This window comes from Protopterus annectens, chromosome 2.part1 (assembly GCF_019279795.1).
Source record: "Protopterus annectens isolate FY-2018-M chromosome 2.part1, PAN1.0, whole genome shotgun sequence".
Classification (NCBI taxonomy): Eukaryota; Metazoa; Chordata; order Ceratodontiformes; family Protopteridae; genus Protopterus; species Protopterus annectens.
The window spans coordinates 1079898455-1079923285 of record NC_056729.1 but is presented as its reverse complement, the minus strand read 5'-3'; the positions used below and the strand labels follow the sequence as shown (position 1 = coordinate 1079923285).

Here is a 24831-nt window from a genome sequence, read left to right as displayed (position 1 = left end):
AACAGGAGAAGACAGTAAACTCACACCCAGATATTCCACAGTACCTCACACACAAACACATCACACATATATAGACACCAACACATACAACACTTACACACTCATACTTTAACCTACCTACACTAACCCACATGTACAACTTACAAACACACTCACATGCATTCAAACTCCCACCCAAAACCCTTACAAAACACTTAACTTAAATCGCACCTACACCCAAACATGGCACCATATACCATCCACAGAAAACACCAGACGTAATGAAGTGTATATTCAATATTCATATTCAAATTTGTGATTATGCAGTTTTGCTATTTTAAAAATTCCACTTTATAGTCTTGCATGAAATTGAAATGTATTATAAAGTGTAATGTCTCTCTCTCTCTCTCTATATATATATATATATATATATATATATATATATATAAACATATGTATGGCTTAGAGTAGCCAGTCAACCCACCTATTTTAGAAAGTGGGAGGTAAAATGGAGTATGCAGAGAAAACTCACATAGACATAGGGGAAAACTGCAAACTTCCACAGTTACTGGTAGTCAGGAATGAATCTGGGATATGTCAGGAGGGCATATTAACAATGAGCCACTGTGCTCCTGATGTAAAAATTCATCATAGGATGCATACTGCAGTAAGACCAAATGAAGGAAAAGTAATTATTTTTAAATTTTATTTAGGTAAGACTTAATCCAACATAAAAACAGTATACTGCTTGGTGGTGGCTGGAAAGTATAAGCAGGATAGACATGATGAGGTTTTGGAGAAGGAAACTGAATAAATACCAGAGATGCACAATGGCCTAAGAAAAAAAATACTGTAGAAGGTACATAAAGCAGGTCACCTGCATGTAATTGCTGGTTAACCAAGGCAGGCTATATGTACATTTTCTCAACTTCTTAACTAAACAGTAGACCTAGCTGATTGCTCAAGAGCTGTGACTCCAGCTTATAAGGCATATATTTAAAATAATGGATGACTTTCCTCTGGAGATATGTTAGAAAAGTGAAGTATAAATCAGCCAATATGACATTTGAAATACTGCATATCCACAAGTCAAATGTACATGGGCTACTCCCTCTAAAGACCTTAACCTGGTATGTGACATTAATAGAACCTGCTGGAGGGACAGATTTGTCTCCCAGAGGTTACCACACCTTTGGAACAGACTCCCACTTCATCTCAAACAGATTATCTCATCGGCCCTCTTCAAATGCAATCTGTACGATTGGCTGGGTAATAGTAAATTCACCCCAGGGGTTCCACCTATAGCCCTCTTGGACAAGGACATTAGGCGCTGATCGTGGAAATAAAGGTAGAACTTAGACAGGCTTGTAAGGACCCTAGGGCCATTTGCTTTGTAACTTCCTATGATCCTATGATCCTATAATTTAAGGCCAACGTTAACTACAGCTTTGTTGATATATTTAGGCCTGGTTGTACTCTCGAAAGGGAGAAAGTGGTTTGTCTCATTAGTATAGGTGTGGCAGTTATATATGAAGGAAACCATGGGAACAGAGAGTAAAATGCTCCTTCTCTTTAGCTTATAGGGGAGTTAATGAGGGTAAGGATTAAGACAAGCTTAGGTTACAGTGCTGTCTCCAGTGGAGGCAGGAGGTGGATATGGTGCTAAATGGGAGAACTTAGTCTTGAAAAGAATGGAAGAGGATGGATAAACATGTGAGGCAGGGCCGTGAGCAGATCTGGTCAGAAATGTTAGAACACTAGAGATCATCAACTGTATGATCAGAGGATGAAAAAAGTGGGGAGATTACAAAATGTAAAAGGGACAGATGTAGTAGTTCAGAAGAAAAGAGACAAAATACAGCAAACCCAGGGCCTAATAAAGAAAATAGTCATGAGGCGGAGACTACAGAGTAGAAGCAAGAGTCTAAGAAGGAAGGCCAAAGCTTGGTGGTTAAGCAGTACAGCTATTATACTGTGTTGTATAACAGGCAGCATATTCTGCAAACTGAAAGTGAAGTGAAGGAAGTGTCAACAGAGCAAGGATTTAGCAAGTGGACCAGATTAAAATATGGAAGAGCACGTTGAATGAAGAATGTGTTGCATAATGGTGGAAAAGAGAAATTATGAAGTGACTAGAACAAAGAAAGTCTTTGAGTAAAAAGACAGATTAAGGATGGGCAATCCTTTCTTGAGGTAGCCATAGGAAATGCACGTTTAAAGCAAAAGCTGTGGCTTTAGTTGTATAGGTTAAAACAAAAACCTTGGTTTTAAAACTGCATGCAGCCTGACATCCGAAGGAACTGTCTATGCAGGATGCAGCCTGCATCCAGTAATCTGACAAGACACCAAAAACTCCATGTTGACTCTTCTTAACTCTCTCTTTCTATCATGCTAACATGATTCTTCACATTGCATTGATACCTTGACAGTACCACAATATTTATATCCATATTTAACAGCAAACATAAGGACTAGTATATGTCCTTCCTTGTGTCCCTGTTGCAGTATTACAGTGCTTAAACCACACACACAAAGTGCAGTAGCCAATAACCAGACAAAAAAGCACTGCAGAGGAACCAGTCTCAACTCTGGATAATCCAAACTAAATTTAATATAAAAAAAACATAAACGCTTAACTAAATTACCACATTTTCATATCACAAACTTCGTCAGATGTAACACACTAAACAACTCAGGTGTTTATATACTCCATATACAATAACCCATCATGTTAATTAACAAATAAAAACAAGCTTGAATGAATAGTCATAGCAACAGAGAATAAGTAAATAACCATAAGGTTAGGAGTGTGGAAGTGAGGGTAAGAACTTCAAATGTTGTCAGTATGACTGGTAAAGGGAGAGTGCTAGCTGATATGAAGGAGAGAAAAAAGGTTAATATTCTGTGCTTGGAAGAGACAAGGTAGAAGGGGAGTTATGCCAGGTGTATCAGACGTGGGTTCAAATTGTTCTACCATGATGTGGATGATAGGAGAAATGGGGTAGGGGTTATCCCTGAAGGAACAGTATGTCAGGAATGTTTTGGAGATGAAAAGAGTGTCAGATAGAGTGATCCTTATGAAGTTGGAAAATTATGGTTTGATGATGAATGTTGTTAGTGCATATGCTCCAGAAGGTGGATGTGCAATGGATGAAAAAGAAAACATTTTAGAGTGAGTAGGATGAAGTGGTGGAGAGTGTACTCAAAGGTGAGAGAGTGGCGATTGGATCAGATTTCAATGGGCATGTTGGTGAAGGGAACAGAGGGGATGAGGACATGATGGATAGGTATGGTGTTAATGAGAGGAATGCAGAATGGCAGATGGTAGTGAATTTTGTGAAAAGGCTGCACATGGCTGAAGTGAATATGTATTTTAACAAGAGGGAGGAGCATAGAGGGATGTACAGGAGTGGAGGAAGATGCACGCAGGTGAATTATATCCTATGCAGTACAATCAGTCTGAAGGAACTTGGTGGTGCAGGGGAAAGCATAGTTAGGTAGCATAGGATGGTGGTCTGTAGAATTACACTGGCGATCATGAAGAAGAGGAGGAGAGTATGGGCAGTGCCAAGGATCAAATGGTGGAAGGTGAAAAAGGATGATTATAAGGTGAAGTTCAGGGAATAATTAAGAAAGGCACTGGGTGACAGTGAAGAGTTACCAATAGTCTAGTAACTTCCTATGATCCTATGACCAGATGGTTGGGCAGCCACAGCAAAGGTGGTGAGGGAGAGAGCTAGAAAAGGACTTGGTGTGACATCTGGACACAGGAGGGAGGACAATGAGACCTGGTGATAGAATGAGAAAGTGCAGGAGAGTATACATAGGAAGAGGCTGGTGGAAAAGAAGTGGGATTGTCAGAGAGATGAAGAAAGTAGACAGGAGTACAAGGAGATAAGGCGTATGTTGAAGAGAGAGGTGGCGAAGGCTAAGGATAAGGCATATGGTGATTTCTATGAAAGGTTAGACACTAAGGAGGGAGAAAAAGACCTGCACTGATTGACTAGACAAATGGACTGAGGAGCTGAGCTGGGAAAGATGTGCAGCAGGTAAGGGTGATAAAGGAAATGAGGGAAACATACTCACAAGCGAGGAGAGTCTATTGAGCAGATGGAAAGAGTACCTGAAGGCCTGATGAATGAAGAGAATGAGAGAGAGAGAAAGTTGGATGATTTAGGGATAGTAAATCAGAAATTGCAATGGATTAGCCAGGAGAAAGTAAGGACAGCTATGAAGAGGATGAAGAATGGAAGGACTGTTGGTCCAGATGGCATACCTGTGGAAGCATGGAGGTATTTAGGAGAGATATCAATGGAGTTTTTAACCAGATTGTTTAATGAAATCCTAGAAAGTGAGAGGATGCCTGAGGAATAGAGAAGAAGTGTATTGGTACCGATTTTTAAGAATAAGAGTGATTTGCAGATTTGTAAAACTACAGACAGTTAAAATTGATCAGCCACAGTATGAAGTTATGGGAAAGAGTAGTGAAAGCTAGGTTAAAAAGGGAGGTGATGATTAGTGAGCAGCAGTATGGTTTTATGCCAACAAAGAGCACTACAGATGTGATATTTGCTCTGAGGGTATTGATGGAGAAGTATTGAAGGTCAGCAGGAGTTGCATTGTGTCTTTGTGGACTTAAGAAAACATATGACAGGGTGCCTAGAGAGGAGTTGTGGTATTGTATGAGGAAGTCAGGAGTGGCAGAGAAGTATGTAAGAGTGGTGCAGGATATGTAATAGGGTAGTGTGACAATGGTGAGGTCTGCAATGCATTCAAGGTAAAGGTGGGATTACATCAAGGATCAGCTCTGAGCCCTTTCTTATTTGCAGTGGTGATGGACAGGTTAACATATGAGATCAGGCAGGAGTCCCGGTGGACTATGATGTTTGCGGATGACATTGTGATCTGTAGAGAGAGAAGAGAACCGGTTGATGATACTCTGGAGAGGTGGAGGTATGCAGAGAGGTAAGATCGCATTGTTTTGGACATGTGCTGAGGAGGGATGCTGGGTATATTGGGAGTAGGATGCTAAGGATGGAGCTGCCATAGAAGAGGAAAAGAAGAAGGCCTAAGATAAGGTTTATGGATGTGGTGGGAGAGGACATGCAGATAGCTGGTGTGACAGAGCAAAATGCAGAATACAGATGATCTGCTGTGGCGACCCCTAATGGGAGCAGACAAAAGAAAAAGAAGAAGCAATACTATTTATTATTTATTACAACTAAAATGGATAAAGACATATATTAAATAATTGATTATTACTATATCAGTCTTAAATAACTGTTAGCATAATGTATATGATACATATTTCAACATAAAACAATAATTAAAAACATGTCTAAAAACATTTCTAAAAGCAATATATATTGCCCTATCCTAAAACACCATCTAGTGTCCTAAAAGCAACATTGCACCTAACTATGTCAAACACACAAAGGTCTCAGAAAAAATTCAAACATAAATTCATCAAAAATAAATGTATAGCAAATGTAAAAAAAAATGTAAAAAATATGCATATAAACTGATTATAAGAAAAGAGATGAAAAGGAATAAAAAAACACACACTTCAGACATACCCAAAATGTATATATAAATATGTGAATTATCATAGCCTAGCTGCTCTTAGTTTTAAAATAGGGGCTAAATACATTTTTTTATTAAGTTTGGGTGCTCTGATAGCTTCCATTGTAAGCTGCCTTTTTATATTGTATTTTAGTCTCCCAGGCCAGCCATCAACATCAATTGGCACTTTGCACTTCTGCCCATACAAAAAAATAAAAACTTAATTTTCTCATTTTTAGTTTTCACACCATACAGTTGCTCGTAAATTCTCCTTTTAAGTCTTTCCTACATAAAAAGCATCACAATTCTCACATTGAGCAATATAAATCATCCAAATATTATCACAGTTGTTATGAGTTCTACCTATTATAAATTTACCCTTAACATACATGACTCACTATGTAATATATAGGGGCATTGAGCACAAGTACCACATCTAAACGTTCTCATTTTCTTGTTACCTAGATTATTCCATTTATTCCTATTTTGATCCAATAAATTCTTAATACTCAACCTCTTCCTAAAAATAAAATTAAGGGGTGTCTAAGAAATAGCATTCATATCTGAAAAGTCTAACAAACAATCGCCAAGGACTCTAAAGACAATCATAAGGCCTTCTTTAGCTATGTTAGAAACCTAGGAGGAAACTCCCAGATATGCTCAGAATTAGTTCAAAATGATGTGAAAATTACTGAACCTACACACATTGCCAACATACTGGCTGACAGGTTCAGTGCAAACTTCTCCCCCCCTCCCCCCCAAAAGGAGGGATATCTATTCCAAAGGATTGTAGCCCCCCAAACATCTCCAACGCCCAGGTGAGAATGTAGCAGCTGCTCTGAACAAGGCATTAGTTGCATCATAGCAGCACTGAACAGAGTCTAGCCACTTGTGGTTACAAATTAAGCAAAGATAAAGCAGCTGAGTTATTTCCTGAATCATGCAAATCTGATAGGGCTATGTCTTATGTTCCCCAAAATAGATAAAATATTTCTGATCATATGAGTCTGATAATTTATGGTGCAAAAAGATAAGGTGGCAGAATTATATACTTTTTGTCATCTTTATCGATTGCTTTGCTGTCCTTATTATTTGACAGTACACTGGAATTGGGAAGTAGCTTCATAGGTTTTGTAGTGGATAAGAAAATTACAGCAGGAACAGGGGAGGATATATATTTATTTATTTATTATATTTGTTAACCAGGTAAATGTCTGACTGGGTCAGGAGCCCGTTTTCAGCAGAGACCCAGAGAGAAAAGCTCCACAACAGTAACAATACTAACAACGGTAATATATACGTATGATACAGGAGCATAATGGATAACAGAGAATACCAAATGTACAGAGAAACATAAATTGAGCCCTGAGACAATTGCATGAAAAGACAAATTACAAACAGAGAAACATTAATTGAGCCCTGTGACAATTGCATGAGCAGATATGAGCATAGTGCATGTGAATCCATGTGTAACTGAGTAGGAGAAAGTTAGAGATATAACTTGTAACTGAATAGCAGAAAATGAGATATAGAGGATAGAGATGAAGAGGGAATGGTAAAGTTGGAAGCAGAAGGAATCAGATAAATATTTGTGAAGGAGCAGAAAGGAGAGATATAGAAGAGTGGTTGGGAAAGAATTAGCCTGGAGTATGGCAAGACCACAGCCAATGGCTAGCTAGGTATTCCTTTAGGAGTTGTTTGAAATCAGGGTGGTTAGAATTTTTTGCCATGGCTGGTGGCAGAGTGTTCCAAAGTTTGGCTATTTTGTGAGAAAAGAGGGTGTTTCCATGATAGTTGTGGGAGTGGGTAACCCTTAGCCTAAATTTGTCATAAGATCTGAGATTAGTATTAAGTTGGATTAGGTTGGAAATGGCAGGGAAGTTGCTGGGTCGAAGGACTATTTTGTCGGCTAAGGTAAGTTGATTGAATGATAAAAGGTTGAGGAGCTCTAGCCAGTTGAGTTGTGAGAGAGTTGAGCAGTGGTGAGATCTGTGGGGCTGATTAGTGGCGAATTTGGCAATTTTATTGTAACATGATTCCAGGTTGTTGAGATCAGTCTTTCTCAGGTTAGTGAAAAGGAGAGGTACATAAAGGAGTGTGGATAGCAGGTGTGACTGAGCAGTGGCCAGCCTAGCTCTTTGTGTTAGGTAAGGTTTTGCCCTGTATAGGGAGCCAAGTTTTAATTGTCAGAGAAATATGTTTATCAAATTTTAGATTATCATCTATTGTTACACCTAGAAGTTTAGTCTGGTTCGTGGGTAATATCTTGGTTTCATTTGAGGAGATGATTGTCTGCGGAGACTGGCAAGGCTTGGATTTTATGTTTCTAAAAACTATTACTTTAGTTTTGTTGGGGTTTAGTATGAGTTGGTGTTCAGAGAGAGAAAATTTAATGTCCTGAAAATAAGTTTGCATTTTTATTTGAAGTTCCTGAAGTGAGGATGCTGAACAGATTACTGCAACATCATCGGCATATTTCACTATGGAGGCTAGTTGAGTTGCAGAACTAAGGTTGTTTGTAAATAGGATAAAGAGTAGAGGAGATACGGTGGTGAGATACGGTGTTAAAGGCTTTGGACATATCAAGAAAGATGGATGAGACAAGCTGGCCTTCATTCATTAGATGATGAATGATGTCAGTAGAAGTTAATAGGTCAGTGCTGGTACCATGTTTAGGTCTAAAACCGTGCTGAGAACTGGAAACAAGATTATTACTAAGGAAGGGGTTAATGACTTGATTGTGGATGCACTTTTCTAGGATTTTTACAAGGTGGAAAAGGACGGCTATGGGATGGAAGTTAGTTAGTTCTCTGGAGGGTCCATCTATGTGAAGGGGAATGTGATATTTTCCAGACAAGTGGGACATATTGTTCTGCTATAGAATGATTAATCAAAATAGACATAGGGTAGGCAATAGAAGGAGTGGCAATTTTTAGAAATTCGTTTGGCATTTTGTCAACAGCAAGACAGCAGGGTTTAAGCTTGGTAAAGAGATTATTTATATATCTGGGCTGGTTGTCTAGCAAGGCAGTAATAGTGTTTATAAAGTGTGAGTTGAATTGATTTGCTATAGGGTCAGAGTTGTTTGGCATGCTGGGGCTGGAATTGGGGTATGACCGGGGCTGAGGAGATAGATAATGGTTTGTCAGAATTTTTGGGGATTGTTTAGGTGTTTCTGTTTATGGGTTTGGGAGTAAGCTTGTTTGTCTTTTTTGATTTGTTTCTTAACTAGATTTTATAGCTGAAACCAAAGCAAATGTCCAAAACCTCAAAACAAAATCAGTTTATTAGTCCACAATGTATCAAAGCCGCCTTGATACATTGTGACCTAATAAACTGATTGCTAAGAATATCGAATACTAGTTGGTGTGGTTCGTGTACTTGAGCTTTGTGTTGTTTTGAGATTTTATAGCTGCTAATAAGTTAAGAGGTCTGCCTTATCGTTAGATATGTTGTAAGCAGACCAGGCTCTATCTGTCCTTGGTTAGCCAAGGAAGGGGTTTGGCTTTTGTGTGTACTTTCCTAGTGGGAGCAAGGATATTAAGAGTTTTAAGGAAGGTGTTGTTGAAGTATTGAACAGCTAAAATCTAAGTGCAAGAGTTTAAGAGGTGTCCAGCCACCTTGTTGTAGTAGCAGGTTAAATGTAGTGGGGGAGAAATTTGTCTTGCTATGGATGTATTTGTAAGAGGTGTTGCTTTGGGTATGCACACGTTTTCTGTATAGAAAGGTTGGAGAATGGTTGCTAAGGGAGTCTGACAGGCAACCAGCTAAGTAATTTAGGTTAGGTTTGTTAGTTAAGATCCAATCTAATGTTGACTGCTTATTGGTGTGTTTGTCTGTACAAATAGGACAGGTTATGGTTTGGGTGAAGTTGAAGAGATTTAGGAAGTTGGAAGGGTTACCAGATGAGCAGGAATGCCAATCAAGGTTAATATCTCCAAGAACTATAGTTTCTTGACTGAAGGTAGGTGGTTGATGCCCAGTAAAGTAGACTTTCAATGATGGGAAGGTTTGGAGGAATATAGGTAGTTATGATAATTATAGTTTTGTCTGGGTTGATTTCAAGGCGAGTAGTTAGGATTTCAGAGTTGGGTAAGTCAGGAGGGAAACTGTTTAGTTGTACAACTTTGAGGATGTCCTTAAACATAAAAGCAACACCACCACCTCTTTTGTTTAGTCTGTCATTCCTAATGATGTTATAGCCAGTTGAGATAATTTCTTTGCCATTAATGTAGGGATTTAATCAGGTTTCGGTAATCACAGCTATATTTGGTGAGTAGGTAGCTAGGGCAGCATGGAATTCATCTTTTCTTGCAATGCTACGGAGGTTGAAGTTTGTTATGAGCAGGTCAGTGTTAGAGGTTTTTGGAAGGGGGGTTAGGGATGGGAATGTATGGGTGAATGAATGGAGTATATAGTGGTGGGAGATATGGAAGCTTGTGGGCAATGTGATGAGTTATTAATGGGACCTAGGTTGGGATGGATGTCAGCTTAGAGTTTAATTTGTGTTAAAGAGTATAGTAGAAGATGTCTACGTTTGTTAATCTGTTTATGATATCTGGAAGCTGATGAAATAGAGTGGTTGGTGGGCAAGTGTTTGAAAGGTAAGAGGAGAGTGGTTGAGTGGTTATGGAGTTGTGGGTTGATGTTAGAATAATTATGAGATTGTGAGTAATGAGTGGACAGTGGAAGTGTTGGAGAGTGGAGATGTATGATTTGGTATGAGTGGAAGGAGGTGGAGCTATAGGTGAGGTAAAGAAAGTGGAGTAGAAGAGTATTGGTTATTATGGAGTAGTAGCAATGCATAGTGTGTGTGCATAGGTGCGGTGATGTAGTAGAGTGAGAGAGAGGACAGGGGGTAGAGTGAGTGGGAACACTTCCCATCCAATTGGTGCCATCTAAATTTCACTGCTTTTGCTGCTGCTACCAGTTTTGCAGTCTATATTATTTTTACAAATTGTCCATATTCTTCATATCACACTACAACAACAAAATATGTGATAACTTGATTTTTGTTTAAACTATAGACAAGTGCCTCATGAGTAGATGTAAAATTTTATTAGGAAGTGCCATGCCAGTTCCCTTGGAAACATTGTTGAAGCCACCATTTTAATGAGATAACAATGCTAATGAGACTTGCACCTACATTCTATGCACCACAAAAATGGTACTGCTGTTACAGTGTACTGCATCTCTGGGTACCTATGGCCACATGGGTCTACTTCAGTAGACTGAAATGCCATATCAACGACTTTCAAAACATGAACCACATGTCTGAAACCAAAACACTGGCACCACACATACCTCTTAATTGTATAGATTCTGTGAGGCTTTGTCCAGATTTTTTGTGCTGAGATGTTGAGAGGTATGCCAAGCATACCCAACTTTCATTTACCTGACCAGTACAGACAACAATGTAATGCAATGCACAGCTAAAACACCTCCCGTGAAGTAATACGCTATATCTTTAAACAGGAGTACTTGCCACAAAACACAATTTAACAAATGCCTTCCGAGTACCTCCATCAATAACAAACACCAATCCCAGAAAGTTAAGTCAACACTAAGAAAATACAAAAGACACATATACCATGGAAAAACAAATATAAATGCAGAAAATAACTTGTCAACTAAACCACTCACTAAACAAAACACAAAACACAAACAAAACCCAATGAATATTAATTTCAATAACCACAGCACCGACATGAATATTCAGTGGAGAATCTTATACACAGTGACAATGACAACTACAAAATTCCAAAGAAAACGTTCATGGCACCCCACACCTTGGGGAGCTGCACCCCCAAACCCCCTGCAACTTAAATATACCAACTCTGAGATCGCACTACAGTGCAGAAGGGGGCAGATTTCCCATTCCTCTCACCTCAAACTGTTGGCATTCCAAATGTGCAGTGCTCTGAACATCGGTAATGTGAAGTTTCATTGATGTGAAACTTTGGTCTATTGATCTCTGTGTTTTAAAATTCGATCATATGGCATTTCAGTCTACTGAAGTAGACCCGACCACACACATCATACAGTGCCGAATATTTTTGTGTAGTTTTTTTTTTCCCCAAGGTAATTTGGTTAAAATATCCTATTTTATTCTATTGCAGCAGTTAATGTAAACTAGATTTCTACCTATCCCAAACCCTGGTATAAATGTCTACTTCCAAAAACTGCTGCATTTCATGTGACTAACTATTCTTAACCTGTGATTCAGAATATCCTTTGGTGTCTGCTAAAGGCGCTCCTGTTAGCAGTCTTTCATTTGTTGTATTTTTTCATCTGTTCAGAAGTGGTCTGGCTCTTAAATAAATTCAAGAGAAAATATTCAATGGGATTTTGATGGCAAAATCAGATGTTAGGTAGTGAGTAGGAAAAAACTTACAGTCCAGTGTGTCGTGGTATTATACACTCCAGCTAAATACATCATAATAATTGTGTTTGAGAGTTTCAACAGCTTTATTTTTATTTTTATTTAGGAAGAAGGAAATATGTTTGATGAGGATCTGTCCCATGAAGTGCAAAGATTTAAACGTGCATCAGGTAAGACTGATTCCGACAGTATGCAGTTGTAAAAAATATAATATCAGGCTGTATTCTATTCAAAGTGATGTAAATTATGTGCCTATAAAATATACAATAAACTAAGAAGCAGGCATTTTTTACATTTCTGGGACACCTCCTTTCATATCATCCCTGGAGAGACCAAATACTTGGTATCTCCATATCACCTGGAGATAGCACAGTTTTGCTACATATTGTTCATATATTGATTGTCTTCTCTTAAAATGGTGTAATAGCTATTTTTGATATTTTACTTTAGCAGTCCTATCCCTAACCACAGACTTCTATTTATCCCCTGGATTGCCTGGTTTTCCCAGGCAAGCTGAGAGTTCTACTCTCTCTAGCAAATTCTAAGACACACTAGGGTTTCTTTACAGTGTGCAACACTTGCTTATAATTCCTGTAAGAGCCAACCAAAGGACATTTCTATTTGGCAACCAAATCACTTCAACTGACTCCTTTCATCTGTGGTTCTAGTTTAAGATTCTTTCTAACTGTAAAGCTTGCCACTCTTACCATCTGCAGTGTGCATTCATGATTTCATATTTTCAGTCATTACCCAAAGCTCTTGTATAATGGATGAGAAAGAGTTGTACACTGGTAAATTTAGAGTTTCACCCTATGACTATATTCCTCTTTCCTCATAACAGTTTGACATACTGCATGCAAAACTGCCACCACTGCACTTCTCAGTGTTCTGTCTCCTGCTGCTATCTAACTTCTAGTGTGAAAAAGAACCAGAGATTCATAAATTCCTCCAGGTGAGACAGCTGCTTCCTACTCACATGCAAAGAATGACTAACCCTTCAGAGTCAAAACCAGGATCACTGCTTTGGCAGTTTTGATTTTTATCCCATCTGCTTTATGTTCTTCATTGAAGTGTTGCATTTCACACTGGACCTCACAACCACTTGCACAGCCTGAGTTAGGAATGCCCTTCATTACTGTCCAGCATTGAGGACAGAGTCACATCCATGCCTGTGTAAACAGTAGGTACTCCATTCACAGTGGGACATCCCGAGTAGTCAGAGGAATTAATGGGCTTAAGAATGATAGCAGGAGGAAAAAGTACAAAGGGTCTCCAAACATGTAAATGGTGTCAATAAACTACAAATAGCACCATGCCTTAAACCCCGTGAAAATACTAATTACTTGATATTTTCTAATTAATTCTTCCCAAAATTCTGAGCTGAGGAGTTCAGTAATTTCCATCCCTATGTAAACCACTTGAGGGCAACTGTGAGAATGTTTGGGGTGTTAGAAAAAAGGATGAAGAGGGATTCCCAACACTTTTAGATCCATACAAGACGTCATTTGCACATGACTCCAGAAGAAGGCCATACCAGTAAGGTATGTCACCAGTTTCCTGATGAGCTATTGAACATCTCCCGCATTGATCTAGAGCCTCTAGAAATATTCCAGTCTTTTTAATACTGTTTTTCTCTCCTATTACCAGCTAGTCAGCACCCCTCACCTGACCTAACTCACCCATTTACTCTTCTTTAAGACAGTAGGTCATGGCAGGCCAATGGCCAGGCAGCCATCAGGGTTTTTGCATTAACTCTATCCCCTATTCCGATGACAGTTTTGATTGTTACCAATCATGATATCAGCGACTGACAACTGCATGCTTCTACTCCTGTGCAGATCCTAGCTGTTTAATGGATGTGTGCATTTCCATAGCTTTTTCCACTGCCGTCTGTGACTCCCAGCCATCACTGTAGGCCCGCAATGCAGTATACAACACTATCTCCCTCAGACAAGGATGACTCACTGCCAGCCCTCCATTGTTGGCTGCTGTAATGCCCGACTCACTTACTGAGCACTGGTCATCTGTATTACAATCCGGGTTTTATCCCTACACACACACACACACACACACACACACACACACACACACACACACACACACACACACACACACACACACACACACACACACACGTTACCAATGCTATGTCCCAGTCAGGAGCTGATATTTTATTACCCAATGCTACCTATGCTGTTCTTTGGAAAGAGGCAAGAAGGAGCAAGACAGTATATATTGTTATAAATAGATAAAACTGCACATTAATTTATACCAGAACCCCAGCCACTTGGTCTTCATATCCACCAGTAAACCATGCACCTCCAGTGTCTCCCGTGTTTTTATGTTTGCCAGATCTCCACTACACATAGCTTCACTTAACTACATAGTTTGCGGATGTCTGTCTCAAATTAATTGGAAAACTTGCATTTATCCTCAAACTAGAAACATAGGGACAACACTAGGCAAGTGATGACAGAGACTCTAAGATGCCTAGCTGATATATTGGTTGGTACCAGGGAAGTACTATTTTTAACTTTTGGCAGAAATTCTAAGACTAGCTCAAAGGTGCTTTCAGAAGAAGCTATATTTTCAGGGAGAGTTGGGGCAACAATGTGGTAGAAAGAGTAAATGTAGATTTAAGTTTATATGCCAATATGTTGGCTCTAACATTGATATTAGAATGCATGACATTACAATAAATATGTTGAGTGTATCGGTGGACATTATTCCTTAATTTTAAGACATCTCTGAATTAAGATTAGTTTCCTTTGTTATCCATAGCAATGTTAAGCTCATACTTTACTTTACATTTTCAAATAGTTCTCTTAAGTTCCTTGCTGGCATATTTCATTGAGGTCTTGTTGTAGGGGATGACGATTTCTTACAAGTTTTCATTATTTTTCTTCTTTTGTTAGAATATTTATTAATACAGTAGTTCTCACCAGAGAGATCTAGCTCTGAATTTATCATTGTATTTGAAGCAGGCTTTTCTATACAGTTTAAGTACTGGTCAGTGTCGAAGATTAATTTAGCAGTCCTCTCAGCTGTGTTCATTTACAGGGATTGGGAATTTTGCACACATTTCCTACAAACTGAAGTAGGTTTGCCCTTGAGAAGTTTTTCAAATGTTTTCATTTTGTGGTGTTCTGTTGCTACTAGGCCCAACAGGCAATAAGACTTTTCTGTGGTGATATTTAACCAGGGATGAGGAGATGTGGGACTGGGAACGTGTGAGGGATAGGATGGTAAGGACGAAGACATGCATATTAAATTTGCCTGTGGGTAGTTTTTAAATATTCTCCTGCACATTGCTTTTAACAAAGTCAAGGAAATGTATTCTTATCTACTTATTTCCATTTGTTGGCTGGGATAGTCTGACCAGGCAAACCCCCCTGACAGTGGAGGGCCAGAGAGGACATAAGTATTTACATATTAAAACATAAAACATTAGAAACATGTCATGCGATTACAATTTTTAAACTACCTAAACAGGGTTTGAGAAATAAGGAAAGTTTCCAAAAATATGCCTAGGCATGAATAAAAGAAAAAAGAAAAAATGACATATATACAAACAGAGCAATGAAATTCACCTGTTGGCTTTATGCAATTAGAAAATAGACTGCTTATAAGCATATACAGACTGTTGAGGCAGTGTGATTATCCAGGTGCAGAGCAGGAGCAGAACCAAGTGTTGGATCAGTATTGTTTGAGTCTGGCTTCAGAGGATTTCAATTTTAATGTTTGTTGTTCAGTCCATTAGTTGTTCCACAGTTTAATGGCATAATTTGAGGCAGCTATAGTTTTAGATTTACTAGAAATCAGGAGACATTTATTTCCTGAGCATAGGTTCCTTGTAGGTAAGTTGTACTGGAAAATATTGTTTAAATGAAGACAATTTTTGGGTTTCTAAATTAGGTTATGTGCATTAATGAGGTTGTATGTAAGAGAGAGATTATGGAAGCTCAATCCAATGTAATTGTTTAAGGTCAAAATTGTAAGGTGTTCTGGATGGATGATTAGTTCTGAATTTAGCTGTCTTGCTCATAGGTTCATAGGTTCATAGGTTTATACTAGGCTATCTGCCCTAAGGCATTTATAAGCCTAGCTCAAATTTTTGTGGCTTACGCCACCCCTTATATGAAAAAATACTGTGCCCATTAGTTTGTTGTGCCTCTGTCCAGCAGTGACACAGAGATGATTCCCGGGATAAACCTACGATCTCCTATCCACAGGTCAAGATTTCTCTTAAACAGAGCCAGCGAGGTGCTCTGCCTCACATGGACCGGGATTTTATTCCACAGCATAGGGAGTCTCTGAGTGATAAATCTATCCCTCCAGCACGTCCTATTTATATCCGTGCTAAGGTTTAAGTCGCTTGCTCTAGTGGTTTTGGTGGATTTGGATTTTTTGCGGTGGAGCATGTCCATTAATTCCGGGTTGGACATGGCCTTGTATGTCAGGCACATGTCACCTCTGAGCAGACGGTATGCAACTGAATAGAGCTGGAGTTTCTTCAATCTGGCAGCATATGACAGATTTTGGAGTCCCTTTATCCTTTTGGTGAGGAACTTTGGGTCTCTCCAATTGCTGCAGATGTCGGGTGAGATACATCCCGAATGGGGCATTGTACTCTATCATTGGTCTGATAAGTGAAGAGTACAGGGGAACAATGACCTCACTAGATCTGGATGTGAATCCTGTCATGATCAGGTGGGCAATGTAGAAGGTCTTTCTAACCACTTTAGCAATGTGAGTGTCAAAAGAAAGGCCACTGTCAACCTGGGTCCCCAGGTCCCTGATAACCTCTTCTGTGCTTAGTGGATTGCCACCTATATGGTAGCTTGGGGTTACCTTGTTTTTCCCAAAGGGTATGACTATACATTTTTTGGTGTTTAACTTCAGGCCATGGCTCTGGCACCAGCTATCTGTTTCCGTGAGTCCCTTCTGAAGGATATCCATGTCCGATGCACTTTCCACTATGGCCCAGTTTGCAGTCATCTGCAAACTTTGTCAGCCAAAGTCCTCCCATGTTGGCCTGTACTTCTGAGAAGTAGATGCCGAACAATAGGGGGCCAAGGACCGAGCCCTGTGGGACACCGCTTGTGACCGGCTTGGAGTCTGACATAGCGCCAGCAACTCTAACCCTGTGGGTTCTGTCCTTAAGCCAGTTTGCAACCCATCTTGTGACATATGGGTTTACATTTAAGCTGGTAAGTTTTTCTACAATACCCGAGTGGGGTATTGTGTCGAAGGCCTTTGCAAGGTCAAGGTAGGCTGTATGGACTGCCTTTCCCTCATCAATGGCCTTGGTGACTGTTTCGAAGAAGTCGACCAAGTTCAAAAGGCATGATCTGCCCTTGACGAAGTCAAACTGGGTCGGGTCCAATGTCTGCAATTCCTCTATATCTTTGTTTATGAGTCCATTATGATCCTCTCCATAGCTTTGCAGACTAGACTTGTTAAGCTTATGGGGCGGTAATTACCAGGGTCCGTAGAGGCACCGCCTTTGTGGAGTGGGACCACAGTTGCCGTACGCCACTCCTTGGGCACGTATCCTGTGGTAAGGCTGAGATTAAACAGCTGCCTTATGTGCGGGTTTAATTCCTCATTTAGCTCGTGTAGCACACAGCCGGGGACACCATCCGGTCCCATTGATGCTGTGTTTTTAGCTTTAGAGAGAGCAGCTTTCACCTGCGCATTTGAGATGTCTGGGAGGCTACACTCTGCTGGGATAGTTATCTCTCCTTTAAGGGGGGGGGGGTGAAGTTTGCACTGAACCTGTCTGCCAGTATGTTGGCAATATCTGTGGGTTCAGTGATTTTTGTATCATTTTGGACTAATTCTGAGCATATCTGGGAGTTTCCACCCAGGTTCCTAACATAGCTGAAAAAGGCCTTATGATTGTCCATTGAATCCATGGCAATTTTTCTCTCAAAATTGGCCTTAGTTGATTTTATGAGTGCTCGTATTTTTTACTAATAATGATCAGGGTGACTTCCTTTTATGGATTTTGTTCTATCATGTAATAGCTTTCTCCTCTTATTGTAAAGTTTGTTAATGGCTGGGGTCCACCAGACTGGACGTTTGCCCTTTGTGGAAAGAGTCTTGGTTTTATTTGGGATTGCCTGATCCATGCAGTCCTGGAGGTGTTCATAGAAGGCATTTGTAAGGGCTTCCGCAGCTTGGGTTGTGGTTTCCACTGGCTCAGGGGCCTTGAAGGATACCACACCAGTCTTGAGTAGTGTGAAGTTTGCTTTAGAGAAGTTCTTCACTGTGGTCTTTTTTGTTTGGGGTGGGCGGGATGTGGATTTCCAGTGAGATTAGTTTATGATCAGATCTCACCAATGAGGGATATACTTCCGTGTGGAGCATTTTGTCCCCATGTTTGTGATAATGAGATCTAGTATATTTTCTCCTCTCATGGGAACAGTGACTAGCTGTTCCATGTCATTTGAATTTATGAACTCCAGGAACCATTGGGCTAGAAAGTTAGGGCTTGAGTAATGTTCCCAGTCTATATTCAGGTAGTTGAAGTCACCCAATATGATGGTGTTTGGAGATACATTTATACCCTCCAGTGTCTTCAGGAAGGCTGTGTGGGGTTCCTGAGTTTGAGAGGGTGGCCTGTAGCATGCTACAATTTGTAGAGCAGTTTTGCCTATGGTTAGTTGCACCTGGATGGTTTCCGAAGCTTCGTGCATTGCCACCAACCTGGAGGTGTGGGTATCTTTTATGAATATGGATACACCCCCTCCTTTTGTGGTGTGGTCCGGGTTTTGGGGCCGGAACGCATGATATGAGGTAAAACCTAATAGTGCCGGGGTGCTCTCAGGAGCCTTGAAACAGGTTTCAGTTACAGCACAGACATTGATGTTCTCTATACTGAGAAGGGCCTCGAGTGCGTGCATTTTGAGATTTAGACTTCTGGCATTGAGCAGCATTACCCTCAGTTTCTTCCCATTTTTGTTTTCTAGGGTGGTAGGTTTAGAATTTGAGCCTTGCCTAAAAAAGGCACTATGGGGGTGGCAAGAGCCTTAGCCAATATCCGAATCCCAGGGTGACAGGTGCAAGCCGTCCCTTAAGCAGCGTGGCTTGTCAAGCATGTCATCCCAGGCAGACAGACACTGGATCCCCTTTGAATGACACCAGACATTAAGCCAATTGTTAAAGCTGATCATCTTGTCTCTACATTGTGGCATCATTCTTGGTGAAGGAAGGATACTGCTCAGGGTCAGGGTCATACCTGCCTGGGCTACATAATCAGAGAGCTCCTCTATGTCTCTTTTCATGTAGTCCAGGGAGGTACGTCTCAGGTCGTTCACACCAGCATGGACAATGACTGTGTCATATTTGTACTTGCCGTGGAGTGACCAGAGTGCTTGTGTTATGTGGCGGATTCTAGCGCCCGATAGGCAGCTTACTGTGACCCTCTCCTTGTTCAGCCTGGTGAGTGGGACGTCAGTGTGTCTGACTATGGAGTCACCTATGACAAGTATGTTTGGTGTTGTATTTGGCCTTAAGGGCTGTGACTGCTTTGCACACTGCTTTTGTGGTTTATGTGTTGCTTGTGGGGTGTCTTGAGGTAGCAGTTGTTTGGGTGTCTGCTTTGGAGGCCTCTGCTGTTTAGGTAAATTTTTACTCAGAGCCTCCGAGTATGTCTTTGTGTGTTTATGTGTTTGATTCAGTGGTGTGGTAGCATTATGTGAGGCTGGTTTTGTGGTGTGTATAGTTGCCTTATCCTCCTGTCTGGTCTTGCCAGTCCTGAGTTGAGAGAGCTCAGCCTCCAGTTTGGCTAAATAGCTGCATCTCTCGCAAGTATCTGTGTTATGTGGGAGGAGGAGAGGGTTGTCTGTGTACATGAGGCAGTTATAACATTGCCTCAAGATTCCCAGATTCACCAGCTGGACCGGAGAGGAGATTGACAACTGACCTTTGGACATGCTAGAATAATATTGGGAATTCCTTAATAATTGAAAACAAGGGCCAGTGGGGAGTGAGGGTGTAGTGCTTTTAATTTTTAGTGCTGACTTATATAATTGCTTTAGTGAGCAAGTGCCAGGTAACTTGAGTGCAATGTGTTACAAGTAACTAAATGCAAAAACGACAAACAGTAACTTTCTTTCAAGTGAAACAAGAAACTAGTACAGTAAGCAATGCAGATATCAGTAGTGATCCACAGAAGCGCTGAGAAGCCGCGTATTAGGTGGAATTAGCTTCCAGGGAAATAACAAGCAAACAAACAACAAGCATATAAACAAAGCTAGATTCAGCAGGCCTGGATCTAGTCTATGCTAGAGCAAACAAGGTGTACCAATTTCAGTAAGATACAGTTCAAATATTCAGGCACTATAAACCTTTAACCAGAAATTCCCAGCTCAGAAGGGCAGAGTCCAGCCTCTTCTCCCACAAGAGTGCAGACCACAAACCTTCTTAATGTAAAATAACTGGCCTGAAGCCCAAGTGCCTAAACCAGAACTAATACCCTTGGACACTGGGCTCTCAATCAGCAGTTCCCAACTTAGAAGGATGAAAGCTACCTGTCCTGCCACCACAGTGCTTGCCACAAACCTTCCTAATGTAAAACAACTGGTCTGAAGCCCAAGTGCTTAATCCAAAAGACTTAGAATGATAGCTACACTTTAATCAAGTTACAACCAAGCAGTAATAAATACAATTGAATACTTTAGATAATGTCTGGATTAGTGCTCAAGTTACACAAACAAAGCTAGATCCAGCAGGCCCGAATCCAGTCTATGCCACAGCAAACAAGGCTACAGCATGAATCTGGTTTCTTCATATATGTAGAGTGTAGATTGTTAAGAATGGCAGTTGCATAGATAAGTAATGGGAGAAGACAGGAAGAAGAAGTGATGTTCACCCCTGTGAGAGTGCCATTTGTATTATACAAGTTATCTAACACCTAGAGGGACTGTGCTGACCCATACAATATTATAACTTAGCCTCTGCACCTTATATTCATGCACAATGAAAATGCATATACATGATGTCCCATCTTGCTCAACCTGTAAGGTCAAAATGTCTTTCTTATAGACATGCCACCTCACGGTGGGCTACCTTCAGGTATTGGAAAAACTTGATCTCTTGAAATAATCACCTGCCTCACTGATATCCCATAAAATAATATTGATAGCCATAAAATAATTTACTACCAAATGCTCACATAGAACAAGGCAGTACTATAAAACGAATCACATCTTTGCTATAATCTCTTTATCTGCATTTAGACAGTGAGCACCAAACACCCAACAGCTAAACACACTCACCAGAAGATCAAACTATCCCCAGTCCTGTCACACTTATAAATCAAAGGCAGCCTGTGTATAAGAAGATGGATATCATTGTGCTAACTGTAATGTTTGTCTTTATGTCTTAAATACTAGAAAATTTAGGATAAAAGCACTTATAGATATTTCAGTATCAGAGTATTGTTGAGTTGTACTTCTGACTGGATCATTAATTTGTTGTTGTCACTCTGTGGGACTTCTTATCAAGGTCAAACCTCACTTCTTATCAGGAGTGATATTAAATGCAAAAAAAAAATACTGCAGTCTTCAAAAAAATACTTTAGTATTTACCACACTGAAATTATTTTTATCGGGCTCGATAGAGCTAGATAAATCTATACTTAAACCTTCAGATGATGTTAGATGACATAATACATAATACATAACGTCTTTGGATGGTGTCAGTTGGCACACTTTTTCACTGTTGTTTGAATTATTCATTTTCAGTATGTATAAGTATAATAATATGCTGGATTTTTGGCGTTGGCCTAGTTATCTATTTGGATCCATTATTTTCATTTTTCGAATCTGAAATATTACTTTTATGTAATTTGCCGTTTTACCCACTAGATGGCAATGGATATGCATGATTATTTTATTTCTATATACAGCTAGTAGGCCAGACATACATACATACATACATACACATATTTTTTACTTATTCATTTTATAGTGAATTTATATATTGTTGATGCTAGATGGGAGTTTGCTAAAAAGGTATATATTCTAAATGTGCATTTTTTTCTTTAATAGTATGGGTCATTTGACCTGAACATGGGCTCAGTGACTTATTTAATCCAGTTTGGCTATGATTTAATTAGATAAACTGGCAAACCTGAGTTTATTAGTGTAACTGGTTATTGTGGTCATTGATGAAGTCGAGTCATGCTTTTTTCAATGCCTTCAGCATTACAGCAGAGTCCATCAATAAATAAGGCTTCATTTCAGCTCCTTGGCTTTAATGTCAACAATGATACTATTGGCCCTGACTATAACGTTGCTGCATTTGGGCCTTCCGACCTTCAAGATCACTGCTCTCGATGTTGACCTCTAGACTGACAGCCATGTTAATCAGGCTTAGGCTCAAGTTCTATTTCCTTTTTTCTGTATCTCGACTGTAGATTTCAATCTTGTTTTATTTTTTTTTTTCAAGCTATTCCAGCAGAGGGAAATATTTATTGCATCGCGTGGATGTACACAGGAAATTTATATTTTATCTTGCCTGAACCAATATCAGAAAAGACATCCAGCTTTTTATTTTCTTCACAAAAAAAATTCCAATTTGACTCAATTAAAAATGGCTCTGTAATTGTGTTAAGCTGTGTTATGTAAAATAAAACAAACCTCAGGAATCTGAGCCTAGATCTCTCTCAACCAGAGCTGTAACTAACTAGAGCCTTTTTAAGGAATACACGCTTGAATGATATTTATGCAGCAGTAATTTGGATATCATTAAATAATTTTGCATGACACTAATAACTGGGTTTGATCTCAAGGTGCAGATCACCCTTCAAGACCAAGAGAAGGTTAGAACTAGCTGGTGAAGATGGGCCAGATATTAAAGTCACTTTGCTTTTATATATACCTGCCCTCCTTCTTTCTGTCGCAGTCCTGACAGGGGCTATAAGGTGTTTGTTTGTGCCACTGTATTTTTATATCAGGTTATATGTGTTGCTGAACAACAGGATAGGCTAATTAAGATTTGAAGACGATCCCAATTTGCACAGCTTTATGGGTAAGGTGGAAAGGCCAGGTATCCTGTGAAAGTTTAAGATGCTGGTATGTCTACGCCCTGCTCATTGACGATGGTAAAATTACCAAAACAGATCTATCATTAAGGTAAGTATATGACTTTCATTTTTGTTAAGTTGAAACCATGCAACACAATGATACATTTATTATTTGTCAAATATGTGAAATGTTTCTTAATGAAAGAAGAAGAAAAGTCCTTGACAAATGTTCTATTGTTTTCTGTTACAGATATTATTGACAGTCCTTTTCTCAAATTTGACATTTACATTGAGATACCGCCTGATATTTTAGAGGAGGTGAGGGGAATACTAAACAATTTTACATTTCCGATAACATTAACTATCCCAGGAGACCCTGATGCAAATATTACTTCTTTGGAAATGACAGCAGGTAATTACAAGAATTTTACTATATTCTGTTAGTTAAACATTTTCATCACATATTAAAATTGTTAAAGTGCAAAATATTTTCTTTTATAAATCGCATTCTTATTTTCTTACTATTTGCATTCCCCAGTGTGTCACCCTTTGGATTAGGCTATCTCAGTTCTAATAACCTTCTCTTATAACTATATGTACATGTAACAAATATCAAATAGAACTGGTTATGAAAGAAAATCACTATGCGATTCACTTTTGAAACCTTTGCAGGGAAATATTAAATTGCATGAAATGCAAAACTATGCTGGGATGTCAACAAGATTATTATTTTGAAAGAAGTTTTGATTCTAAAGGCATGCATAATATATCGTGTATCAAGAAGCAGACATGTAACAATATTGAATGGACACCAGATTTGTAATTACTGTTTACACTGTAAGCTGCAGTGGTGCAGCGGCAGCGTTGTTGCCTCACAGCAAGAGGTTCTCCCATTTGATTCTCGGCTGGGGTGCCTTCTGTGTGGAGTCTATATGCCCTCCCTGCGGTCGAGTGGAGTTCAAAAGAAATGCTTGAATGGGTGAGCATTCGTTGATGGTTGGGCATCGGGCTGGCACCTCGGCACTGTAAAAATCTATTGCCAACCATTAGCGGACTGGAGTTCCGCTGTATCAAGCCCTAACCGGGAAAAGCTGAAAGAAGAACAGAACTGTGAATCAGCTGTAAATCACACTATGACTTAGTCACCAATATTCAAGGCTTTCCAGTGTTTTGTCTGTATATTATTAATTTACTATAATAAAGAGGCCTTGTTTTAAAATCACAGTATGACTGAAGTAGAAAGTCAAAGTAAAACTAAAAATACAATTTATTTATCCTTATTTTTTTGACCAAGTTAGTCTTACTAGGCTAGCAGCCCTTTCAGACAATATCCAAGGTGGTACTAGGGGAAATTTAGCCAGGACATCAGGGAACTTCCCCTACTCATTTTAGTAGGTGCTATGGAATCTTTTACATCCACATATGCTACTACCAACTCAAGAAGATGGAACCTCATTTTAAAGTCTCATCTGAAGTTCAACGTTGTACAGGAGTCCATCATTTTCAAGTCATCTACATACAGACAATAGAACACCTTAGATGAAAACCATCAGAAAGATATCGCTTAAGTATGGGCCTGAGTCAGAGCCCTGAAAAACACCCTGACTGTATCCGAGAATGTCACCTGTCCAATTGTTTTAACTTACCTTTCAAGTCCTATTTATAAGCTATGAAGCTATCTTATCAAAATTACATTAATACCCCCATCTTAATTTATTGATCATTGTTTTCTGTATGACCCTTTCAAAGGCGTTAGGTCTATATAAATTGCTACACAGTACATGTTTTTTCATTTATAGCTGATATATTATAAAACACCATGTTACAGGTGCTATATATGCACGATGATTAATTTATCCATAATAATCTTTTT

The 24831-nt window shown here is 39.5% G+C and overlaps 1 protein-coding gene across 1 annotated transcript in view; it reads left to right on the top strand.

The window, feature by feature from the left end:
• Positions 1–24831, top strand: part of LOC122794935 — a 533471-nt gene that overhangs the window by 85938 nt on the left and 422702 nt on the right. Inside the window, exons 3-4 of the mRNA XM_044063530.1 lie at positions 12030–12093; positions 23209–23370. Of these exons, the coding sequence (XP_043919465.1) occupies positions 12030–12093; positions 23209–23370 (226 nt within the window). The remainder of the gene's footprint in view (positions 1–12029; positions 12094–23208; positions 23371–24831) is intronic.